The 12,051-nt window shown below is 41.2% G+C and overlaps 1 protein-coding gene across 1 annotated transcript; it reads right to left on the bottom strand.

Moving 5' to 3' along the window:
- Positions 1–2,470: 2,470 nt before the first annotated feature.
- lrit1a (leucine-rich repeat, immunoglobulin-like and transmembrane domains 1a) lies at positions 2,471–11,846 on the bottom strand. Its single transcript, XM_068020313.1, has 4 exons — positions 11,725–11,846; positions 9,105–9,577; positions 4,760–5,065; positions 2,471–3,555 (listed from the first exon to the last, which is right to left on the bottom strand). The coding sequence occupies exons 1-4, from the start codon at positions 11,844–11,846 to the stop codon at positions 2,471–2,473; spliced, it is 1,986 nt and encodes a 661-aa protein (XP_067876414.1).
- Positions 11,847–12,051: the final 205 nt, after the last annotated feature.

Below are 12,051 nucleotides of genomic sequence, written 5' to 3'. Positions count from 1 at the left end.
CCTTAAAATCCAGTCCGAGGTGTCAGCCTGTTGAAGTTACAACACAGGACTACCTGAATGCCAAACAGCAGAAGCACAATGCAATAGACAGGGTTAAGCGATCCCACAGCCAACGGATCAGATCTAAGTTCTGCAGTCCTGCCACCTCCAGTCATGAATGACGCTGGACAATTAAACAACTGACAGGAGGAGGAGGCTCCACAAATATCCCCATCCTCAATGATTGGGGAGCCCAGCACATCAGTGCAAAAGCCAGAAGTGCCAAGTGGATGATCCATCTCAGCCTCCTCCTGAGGTTCCTAGCGTCACAGATGCCAGTCTTCAGCCAATCCGATTCACTCCAAGTGATATCAAGAAATGGATGAAGGCACTGGATACTGCAAAGGCAATGGGCGCTGACAACATTCCGGCAATACTACTGAAGGCTTGTGCTCCAGAACTAGCTGTGCCCCTAGCAAAGTTGTTCCAGTACAGCTACAACGTTGGCATCTACCCGACAATGTGGAACCTAGATATGTCCTGTGCACTCCAAAGCAGGACAAATCCAACCTGGCCAATTACTACCCTATCAATGTATTCCTAATCATCAGCAAAGTGATGGAAGGGGTTGTCAACAGTGCTATCAAGTGACACTTGCTCAGCAATAACCTGCTCACTGATGCTCGGTTTGGGTTCTGCCAGGGCTACTCAGTTCCTGACCTCATTACAGCCTTGGTCCCAACATGGACAAAAGAACTGAACTCCAGAGGTGGATTGAGAGTGACTGATCTTGTCATGAAGGCAGCATGTGACCGAGTTTGGCATCAAGGAGCCCTAGCAAAATGGAGTCTATGGGAATCGGGGGAATACTCTCCACTGGTTGGAGTCATATCTAACACAAAGAAAGATGGTTGTGGTTGTTGGAGGTCAATCATCTCAGTCCCAGGACATCATTGCAGGAGTTCCTCAGGGTAGTGTCCTAGGCCCAATCATCTTCAGCTGCTTCTTCAATGACCTTCCCTCCATCATAAGGTCAGAAGTGGGGATGTTTGCTGATGATTACACAATGTTCAGCACCATTCGCGACTCCTCAGATACTGAAGCAACCTATGTCCATATGCAGCAAGATCTGGACAACATCTAGGTGTGTGCTGATAAGTGGCAAGTCACATTCGCACCACACAAGTGCCAGGCAATGACTATCTCAAACAAGAGAGAATCTAGCCATCTCCCCTTGACGTTCAATGGCATTACCATTGCTATCAACATCCTGGGGGTCAGCATTGACCAGAAACTGAACTGGAGCAGGCTACAAAAGTAGGTCAGAGACTGATAATCCTGTGGTGAGTAACTCACCTCCTGTCTCCCCAGTGCCTGTCCACCATCTACAAGGCACAAGTCAGGAGTGTGATGGAATACTCTCCACTTGCCTGGATGGGTGCAGCTCCAACAACGGCCAAGAAGCTCAACACCATCCAGGACAAAACAGCCCACTTGATTGGCATTCACCACCTTCAACATTCACTCCCTCCATCACAGTTGCAGCGGTGTGTACCATCTACAAGATGCACTGCAGCAACTCACCAAGGCTCCTTCGACAGTACCTTTGAAACCTGTGACCTCTACCACCTACAAGGACAAGGGCAGCAAATACATGGGAAAACCACCATCTGCAAGTTCACCTCTAAGCCACACACCATCCTGACTTGGAACTATATCACCATTCCTTCACTGTCGTTGGATCAAGATTCTGGAACTCCCTCGCTAACAGCATTGTGGGTGTACCTACACACCAAGGACTGCAGCGGTTCAAGAAGGCAGCTCACCACCATCTTCTCAAGGGCAATTAGAGATGGGCAATGAATGCAGGCCTAACCAGTGACACCCACATCCCCCGAATATATTTTTTAAATATCCATCCCTAATTTGCAGCTAATTGGAAACATTTTTCAGGCAGGTCCGAGGATGGTTGGTGTGGGAAATGGAAAAAGTCATATGGTGCAGGTGGCAGTGCTGACTGAGGTTGAGGTTGAGGCAGAAGTACAGTGTTGGAGCAAATTGGAAGAAGTTTTGCTTTGCTTCTGGCTGTGTTTGATCTGACTGGAAATGCGTGGTGCCTGAAATGGAAAGTGTTTAATTTTCTGGAGATGACGTTCTTGTCGATGTTAAAAGAAAACCCAAAAATACTGACTGAGTTGTAATATGAGATTTATAGTTGTACATTTCCACAGCCTATGGTGAAAGTGATCATAATACCAACTGGTGCACCATTCTTCAAATTTCTTTCAAATTATATTGCCTTCAAGAAGAGTCCAAGAAACATGGTTTATTGTTGCCTTAAACAGTCTTATTGAGCTGCTGAAGGATGGGGGTCAGATTTGACTGGTCTAACTGTTAGTTTTGCAGGAGAAATGGTGAGGAGCTTGTTATTTTTAAAATATGTTTCTAGTTTGATGAGCAGATTTGATTGATCCAAATGGTTATGAATCAATCAGCAGAAATATTCATTCTGTTGTACTTCACTGTTTGTTGCTTCTTCAGAATCTAAACTGGACCTCGGTGACAGAAGTCTATTAGACTCATCCTTAATGTGGCGGGTCAGATACTCTCCTTCACTGCCATTGGGTTTGGGCCCTGTTGTCAGGCTTTCAAATGTGACATACGAGTCGTTTTGGTAGTCCTCTTCCGGGGGCTTAAACAAAAACTTCCTGCAGCGCCTCTTCAGGGCCCCACAGCAGACAATGAGGGTGAGAGGGACCACAATCACACAGGCCACAGTGATCACCACCACATTAATTAGTTTCTGTGTCCCACTTGCATTCGCCACCTCATCTGTGGAGAAAATCACACACTGCTCTTTCCTGGGCATGAGTCCTTTGATACAAATGCAAACGATGTATTTGGTCTGTGGCATTAAACCATCAATGGTGAATTTTGTCTTTCCAGGACCCACATTTATTCTGCGCATGTCCCTTTCACCAAAAGTAGTATATAGAATACTAAAAATGGTGATGTTTGTAGCCTTAGGGGATCTCCAAGCCAGGGAAACGCTATGATAGGTGCCCCCTATAACTCTTACAGTTCTGACCAGACAGTCTGGTTCTGGTGGTGTTGAAGAAGGACTGGATGTAATATTTTTGGGATCGTCAGCACTTCTTCGATTTTGCAACAAGCCACTAACTTTGGGAGGATTCATACTCTGTGAAACGATTTCTGACGCATCTTCATTTGACTTAATCTGCTGATGACGCATGAGAAAGTAATCTGTCCTACCTATAACATAGGAGCTCCTTGGTGACACCGTGGTGGTCAGGGTACTCACATACCTGGTCATCAGCTTCTGTTTATATACTGCAGCCTTTTGATTCCTCATGTTTCTGACATACATTCTTTTGGATGTGCTTTTGATCGGTACCAATGTAACAGCAGAGTTCACCACGAGAAGGGAAATCGAAGCATTTGATGTACCCACCAAATTATTGGCTCTGCACAAATATTCACCAGAATCCTGATAGGATACAGCTGATAGACTGAGTGTAGACCACTTTAATCTCTCGTCAGAATTGTCCAGTATCACTGTAAAACACAAACGATTGCAAAACACCAGATAATATTTGGGACAGGAGTTCCTAACACGGTTGTTTTTATATTAAAAATTAAAGCCATTCAAATGTGCCTACTGTTCTTCCTCATCTACCAGTTTTGTATGTAGAAATTGTCCAACGAACCTTGTAACTCTCCTTTTTGGATGCAAAACAATCTCAAAAAAGAGAGAAAATGACATTCACTTCATGATGGATTCTTCTGACTTGAAGCCTGGAATTTACAAGTTACAATTGCTCTTTGATTGACTTCACAAATTTCTGAGAAGTTACAATGACTTAGCTTTACCTCCTAAGACCACTTTCCCATGAGGAGTTCTTGAACAATGGCCTTAAAAAGACAGCTTAAGCAGGCAACTAAAAATAACAGACAAGATATATTTCAAATTAATGTTTGTTGTATTGCACAACGGTATTTCAAGGCCATGATCATTTGCCACAGCTGGCATGTTTCACAAAATATTACAGGCAAATTATACTGGGAAATCTATCGATAAGCTTTTGTTTGGCAAGAGAATTAAGGGTTAAAGAACCCAGACAGGTAGATGGAGTTAAGATACAGATCAGTTGTGATCTAATTGAATGGCCGAACAGGCTCGAGGGGCTAAATGCCCTACTCCTGTTCATATGTTCTACGCTAAATTACAATCCTTAGTCCTATTTAATTGGCTTAATCCTAGAACATATTGAAATGTCAAAGTTTTAAGTAAAAGAAAAGCCTATTAGGAACAGTTGAATTAAACATTTGCTTCTTAGCAATAGTTTGAAGTAAACTTTAAAAGTAAAGCACCATTTATGGACATGTAAAACACATAGATTATGCAATAATATTGGTTGTGGTTATAAGACAGTGATTTAATTATGGGGATCAAAAGTTATTAAACCATAGCAGCAAACTTGAATGTTTTAAAATTATCTAAAATTAGATTATTCTCTAGTGGTTGCAGTCAAGTGCCCATATGGTTCATAAGATCTATTCTTGATCCGTATTTTTTCATCAGGTCTGCTGGCTATAATCAATGTGTTGACATCCTCAGTGAAGGCTCAATGAAGGGTGTAATCACTAAGTTTATTGAGAATGAGTGTAAGTAAATAACAGTTATTACATATTGTAGCTTGCTGTTTCTTTAGTATGCTTTAAAAGTTAAAAAAATGACCTTATTTGACCAAAAACCTACCTATACCATTCAGCAGGATATTATCCAGTCTACTCCAGCTGACGTTGGGGATGGGAACCCCTGTAGCCACACAATGCAGCAAGACAGTGCTCCCCACGACTGTAGTCGCTTCAGCTTCTGCAGGGTGAATAGTAGGACTCTGGCACTTTTTTAGCTCGATGTTGCTGAATAGAGTTCCCGAGAGGTTTTCTGGCCCAGAGCATGTCAATCCAGGGTTCATCAATGCTGTAGTTGGATTGTGCATCTTAACAAAATGAACTAGTTCTGACAATCTACAGTCACATTTCCAAGGATTGTCGTGTAGTCCTGTTGATAGGAACATGTTTGCATATTTTGTTGAGGTGAAAGGATTACAAAATTGTTGGATATAAATCCTTCCATTTTAATATACATTTATTTAAAAATACTATATGTACACTCTAATTCCAGATTCCACACTCTTCCAGTCACCCCCACCACAGTTTTCAGCTCTTTTCTGAAGTTTGATATGAGTTATTATCTTAGAGAATGGTTCAAAAAGTATCTGGTACCTGGTAACCCAAGGGATTAATCAGTTGTCATGCAGTAAGCTTCAGTAAACTATTACACTCTGGAGGGCATCACATCCTCACCTGACATGCATATGTACATTTTCCAACATTGAACACTGATTAGGAGCAGGAACCCCGGCTGACATTTGCCCTGGCTGGGAAAGCCATGCCCAGTTGTCGCGTTCTCATTGCTACGCTACCTGAGATTGGCTAACTTAGCTAAAGGCCGGCTACCTGACCTGAACTTGATGGGACCCGACGACATGTGTCGGGTTCGGGTTAGGTTAGGTCGCACTTCCGGGTCCGGCATTCAGGCTCGGGTCGGGCCAGGCCGGGTTGGACACGCTGTATCACCACCTCCGGTAAGTGGCTCCAATGTTAAAGTACTTTTTGGACTTGAAAGGTGGTTTTGTTACAGTTATTTTAAGCTTGTGCAGATAAGCAACAAAAAGTGAAAAATGGAAGGTAGGTTAACTGATGGCCAGGTCGGGGGTGGGAAAAAATGAAAGGACTCGGGCCGGGCCAGGCTTGGGGTTGGATGTGGTTCTGTTGGGCTTGGTTGGGTTTCATTTGCAGACCCGAGCCGGCCTTTAAACTCAGCACATGCAAGATATTAAGCCGGTGGCCTTTCTGGATAAATTATTCTATATCCTATATAACACAATAGAAGGATATTTCTGAGAAGGAAGTTGCGTTACCCTGAAATTTAAAAGGATTAAGAAAAAAGTTAAAACGATCCCCTTTGTTCATGTAGCAGTATCTGTTCCTGAATATAGCAAAATTAATCGGTGATGCAGCCAAAATGCTACATGAATATACAAGCTGATGCTTGCAACCACACTGTGTTTAATTATTGGTATTACAATATTAATTTGCTTTCAGGTGCCGTCACAGCAATCTTTGACAGAAAAGCGTGTGGCTTTAACTAATTTTACATCTATATCGCCTCTTCTATTTGAGACAGATACTTCAAAAATTAAATATTGTGATAAAATTGTACTGGAAAATTACATTAACTTATTCACACTCTTAATTTATTGTGTGGTAAATGTCAGCAATGGTTGTACTGTATGCGAAAGCATATTAATATTGCAGTACAGTGTTTTTTTAACCAACAATTGAAAACGTCGCTGGTAGGTTCTTCAGTGTGGTCTGAACCATAATTAAGAAATTAGGGTCCATAATATTCTATTATTTTGCATTGCAGCAGTATCATTTTTTAACTTGGTTTGCCCTTGCTAATAAGCTATGAATGAACACAGTACCAACAATGTGACAACTCAGATTTGTTTTGACACCACTTTTGACTAATACAATAATAACTTCCAATTCAAATTCCATTGCAGCAGCAATAAGTTAAAACTTTTAGTTAATAGAGATATGGTAACTATCTTCAGGTAATAAGACAACAGCAAATAAGATGATCTATATCCAAACAAGTATTATTTGGTTTTGATCTCCAAACATGAATTTAAGCTATTGTAATATTTAATTCATTCTGACTGTCTGACCTTTAAATAATACCTGTTCAAACATAAGTCAATGACTTTTTTGTGATCTTTTTGCAGCAGGCCAATTGGGTTTAAATAGGACAACTTAAAGTAGCAATAAATCAGGGAAAGGTAGCAAATAATTATCAGAAAAGATTTAGGAGATTAATTGAATAACTGGGACTATCAGGGATGCAGGTAGGTTGAGCAATGAGTTAGTTATTGAAGTCAATAGAACCAAAGTCAGGCACAGTTTACAATGGGCCAATGATCTGTTTGTCAGATACTGTCCAGATGGCAAAATTGAAAATTATCACCAAGACAGGGACAAACTACAAAGTACAAAGATTTACTATAGGTTACTCTGACATAGGTACTGCAATAGTGCAGTGGTGAGGTGACAAATACAGGTTAGGAATTGGGATTGTAGGTGAGGGAAAGATCCAAGAGATTAGTTGAATTATCAGAACTGTCAGGGGATATAGCCAGGTTGAGTGACAAGTTATTCAAGGTCATTCGGGATAATGTTATGAGTAGCAGAGGGGAAGTGGAGCCAGTGCTGGCGATAAATACAAAAGTTGTCAAGAGTAATGATTTCACCGAACAGGAGGTTGGAGTTGTCGAATATGAACTTACTTGTTAAAATGTTGAAGAGTTCTTTAAAACTTATTAACATGAAGATAGTTTAGTGAGTTTAGCAAGAAACAAGTTTAACCAAAGCAGGCCAAAGTCAAGTAATTCAAAGCAGCTAAGTTGAGGAGACAATGGCTTTGTGCATGGGAAATCATATCTCACAAATTTATTTGAGTTTTTTGAGGAGGTGACCAAGAGGATTGTCGAGGACAGGGCGGTGGACATTGTCTACATGGACTTTAGCAAGGCCTTTGACAAGGTCTCGAATGGTAGGCTGGTCCAGAAGGTTCGAACACATGGGATCCAGGGTGAGCTAGCCAATTGGATACAAAATTGGCCTGGTGATAGGAGGCAGAGGGTGGTAGTGGAGGGTTGTTTTTCAGATTGGAGGCGGGTGACCAGTGGTGTGCCGCAGGGATCTGTGCTGGTCCCTCTGTTGTTTGTTATATATACTAATGTTTTGGATGTGAATGTAGGGGGCATGATTAGGAAGTTTGCAGATGACACCAAAATTGGTGGTATAGTGGACAGTGAAGAAGGTTGTCTAAAGTTACAACAGGATATAGATCAACTGGAAAAGTGGGCAAAGGAGTGGCAAATGGAATTTAACGCAGACAAGTGCGAAGTGATGCATTTTGGGAAGTTAAACCAGGGCAGGACATATACAGTGAATGGCAGGGCCCTGGGGAGTGTTGTTGAGCAGAGAGACCTTGGGGTGCAAGAACATAGTTCCCTGAAAGTAGCAACACAGGTAGACAGGATGGTGAAGAAGGCATATGGCATACTTGCCTTCATCGGCTGAGGCATTGAATATCAGAGTTGGGATGTCATGTTGCAGTTGTACATAATGTTGGTTAGGCTGCATTTGGAGTTCTGTGTGCAGTTCTGGTCGCCGCAGTACAGGAAAGATGTGATTAAGCTAGAGAGGGTGCAGCAAAGATTCACAAGGACATTGCCTGGTTTGGAGGGCTTGTGTTATAAAGAGAGATTGGATAGGCTGGGTCTGTTTTCCCTGGAGTGAAGGAGGTTGAGAGGGGACATGATAGAGGTATATAAAATTATGAGAGGCATAGATAGAATAGATAGCCAGAGTCTGTTTCCCATGGTAGGGGTGACTAAAACTAGAGGGCATAGATTTAAGGTGAGAGGGAGGAGGTTTAAAGGGGATCAAAGAGGTACATTTTTCACACAAAGAACAGTGGGTATCTGGAATGAGCTGCCAGAGGAGGTGGTGGAGGCAGGAACAGTAGCAACATTTAAGAGGCATCTGGACAGGTACTTGAATGAGCAAGGCATAGAGAGATATGGAATTAATGCAGGCAGGTGGGATTAGTGTAGATAGGCATTATGGTCGGCATGGACGCGATGGGCCGAAGGGCCTGTTTCTATGCTGTACGATTCGATGACTCTAAGATAGTAGAGAGACATTTATTATGCTGAAAAGTTTGAACAGAGTATGTAACATGAGAATAGTACATTTCTGTTATATGTGAAATGGCAGCTTTCTCCAAAATTGCTAACTTAGCAAGAAATTAATCACCAATCCAAATATATTACTTTAGTGGAGTTTTGTGACAATAATTCAGCTAAAAATCTACCTTTCATTTGGATAGCAAATTATTGATGGATTTGTTTACAAATGATTCCAGCAAACAACACAGTTGAGAAAGAACCAATGTTCTTTATGCTTACCTACGATAAATTTTGATTTGTCAGTCGATGAAGTTGTAATAGTCACCTTTGGAGCAGTCAGCCATGTTGAGATCACTTTGGAGGACAGTGTGGTCAGCCTGTTATCCGATAAATCCAGGTAGGTGATGTTTCTGAAGTAACTGGCTGCTTGGGTGGGGAATGATCGAAGGACATTGCCATGTAAATCGAGGAGCCAGAGTTGTGGCAAGTAGGAAAGGGCTTCCCATGGAAAGGTTGAAAGGGCATTGCCATCCAGATGAAGTTCCCTCAGTGTGATCAGGCCCTGCAGACTCTCCTCATTAAAGCTGCTGATGGAGTTACAAGACAGCCAAAGGCACTCCAGACTGGAGACAGAAGAAAAAGCTTGTGTGGGAACTTGCCTGATTAATGTTTTCTCAATCACCAGTTTTAAAGTTTCAGCTGGAATATTGTTTGGAATCAGGGTCATTTCTGGGTTGTTACACAGCACAGTCCTGAAAGTAAAGAAAATCCTTTGTTTAATTATTCTCTACAACCTAGAAAATAATTTAGCAAGTTTATAAGATGACAGAAGGCAACATGGCCACTTGTCTATTTATTTGTTGCTCCATTTTTCTCCTGTCTTCTCTTGAAGACTGCCTCATGCGAAGAGGGTCTGTCTATAAGTGCTCCTAGTCCTTCTGTATCGTGTGCAAATAGTCATTTTCAAATTTGGACCCAGGCAATGCCGAGCAGCAGGTTATTCTAGTGTAAAGGGCAGGGATCATGAGAGCTGAGACAGATCCTAGCTTCATCTGTTTGCCATACTCATATTATTCACTTCAGCATTAGAAAAATGAAGAACCCTGACTGATTTAACCCTCCCTAACACAGGGAAAGTGATGCCGATTGTAATCGAGCCTTAGCTGAAATCAGCTGCTCCTGCATTGAGCAGTGACCAAAACTGGGCCATCTTGGATGATTCAGTAGCACACTATAATAACAACAGTAATAAATTGCTTTCATACAGTACTCTGCACATATTTTTTTTTCATAGAGTGTTCTAACCTTCAATGAAGCGAGCACTGAGCAGGAAGAAGAAGTAAATTTAGGAAGGGAGACTGAAGGACATGGTCAAAGAGAAGAATATTTAGGAGGAGTCTGAAGGCAGTGTTTTTGATCTGATCTTAAATCCACCATCTGTATCAGAAGCACTTGCTCTTTTTGACATTTTGGTAAACAGATAATACATAAATGATTTACAAATATTACAGCACAACTTGCTGCTATTAACTCCAAAAAAAATCATTAAAATATTCTCGTACAAACAAGTTCTGTTTTACAAAGTACATCCACACACAGTTAAGAGAACTAAAGGCTAAGCAATGCCACCATGAACTCAGTGACTGGGATTTTTTGTCACTGCGTAATCTCAGCACATCCTTGGGACAAGATCTTCACCCATCACAAGAATATGCCCCTGATTCCAGTTGATTTTCCAGGACCAGAGTTTGCTTGCATTTTTCGGTTGGGATCCCCAGCCTCTGTCAGGGGGCAGAGACTGGGCATTAGCTGGCCATGGAGGTCTGCCACTGTCAAGCTTGGCTGCTGGCTTCTTTATCAACTGTAGAACATTTGGCTTAAAAAGTGTCATTGCCTTTCAAGTACCCGCTCTGCTGCTGAGAACAACATGCGATGCTAAGGACATAGAGGCACCCTTGCACCAAGCATTGCTAAGGCACAAATGGCAGGAAACGTAGCATAAGATGTATTTTCCTCATTTATGAGTAATTATAATAAACCTGATGTCACTTCAGGTGAAAAACGCCAAAAGCAGTAAAGGCAGGAAGCTGGTGAAACGATTCTTCAAGACGTTTTCACCAGATTCCATTGGAGTTACTACATCTTCCCACCTGAATGAAAAATCTAGCTTAATTTTCTTTATTTTCTCTTTCATTTTCTCACTTACCACCAAAATGTACTGTCTGTATTTGTCAGTAATATACACAATGGGCAGTGCAATCTAAATCCAAGTGTCTTAATGAAGGGATACGTGACCTCACTATTAATCAAGGGTGATAGAAAAATCTCGACTGATCATTAAGAGCTAATGGATGAGTCTGACAGCTAGGGATGAATGACCTCTGACCTTATTGTTGTAATACGATACATCACACCAACAGAAATACTGCATAATAATTTCCTGAATTGAATATTATTTCAATATTTATCATTTTGCTTTATTGTACTGTAGACTAATATAGATAGATGAAGTACAAAGTAAATTGTATTAAAAAAAATAAAATGTAATGGTCAATATTAAACACTCTGCATAGGATTTAAGAAACTGAAACGCAACAAAATAGTCCTCAGTGCTTTTTGAATATTGTAAAATATTTCCAAAAATACACAATGATATTCTACAATTTACCACAGTACAAATGCATATACATTAATAGTATCCCAGATATGAAATCAACAAATATAGTCACTCAAAACAGATTAAAAGGACACGACCAAAATGAACCTCTTTGCAAGTAAATATGTTGAACAGTGTGGAATTTCAGAAAGGAGACCATCCATTGTACAAATATCCATTATGAGTTGTCAAATAATTATTTGCCCCTTCCAATCTAAGACTAAACTTGAACTGTTGAGATACCTTGTCTTGAGTTCATCACTGTGACTCTGGAAGGTACAGCTGCATTGGGAAGGACACAAGCAGACTGTTACAGCTGGACAGCCAAAACACAGAAAGCAAATCAAGCAGACGTTGGGTGACATTTTATTTGTTCCTCACAGCACTGTGATCTGAAGGTCTGCCCTGCTTACAGCATCAGCAGCATCTCCTCGTCTTCGTGGCTCACAATCCCAAAGTCCTCAGCTGCTGTACTGAATCCCGGGATAAAAAGGATCGAAAAGGATTAAGGGGGGCTTTTTAGTCATTTTCACTTAGGTATATATTGCTTTCTACAATTGTGAGAATGGC

Source organism: Heterodontus francisci, chromosome 42 (assembly GCF_036365525.1).
Source record: "Heterodontus francisci isolate sHetFra1 chromosome 42, sHetFra1.hap1, whole genome shotgun sequence".
Taxonomy (NCBI): Eukaryota; Metazoa; Chordata; class Chondrichthyes; order Heterodontiformes; family Heterodontidae; genus Heterodontus; species Heterodontus francisci.
Note: the sequence above shows the minus strand (reverse complement) of the source record. Positions and strands in the feature narration are given on the sequence as shown.

Bases quoted from the DNA above. Each gene is read 5' to 3' on its own strand.
- lrit1a (XM_068020313.1), bottom strand. From the start codon at position 11,846: ATGTCACCCAACGTCTGCTTGATTTGCTTTCTGTGTTTTGGCTGTCCA. The intron at 9,578-11,724 runs GTATCTCAACAG...CTTTACTTTCAG, and splicing joins AGTGATGAACTCAAGACAAG to GACTGTGCTGTGTAACAACC. The intron at 3,556-4,759 runs GTAGGTTTTTGG...TGTGTTTTACAG, and splicing joins TATCCTGCTGAATGGTATAG to TGATACTGGACAATTCTGAC.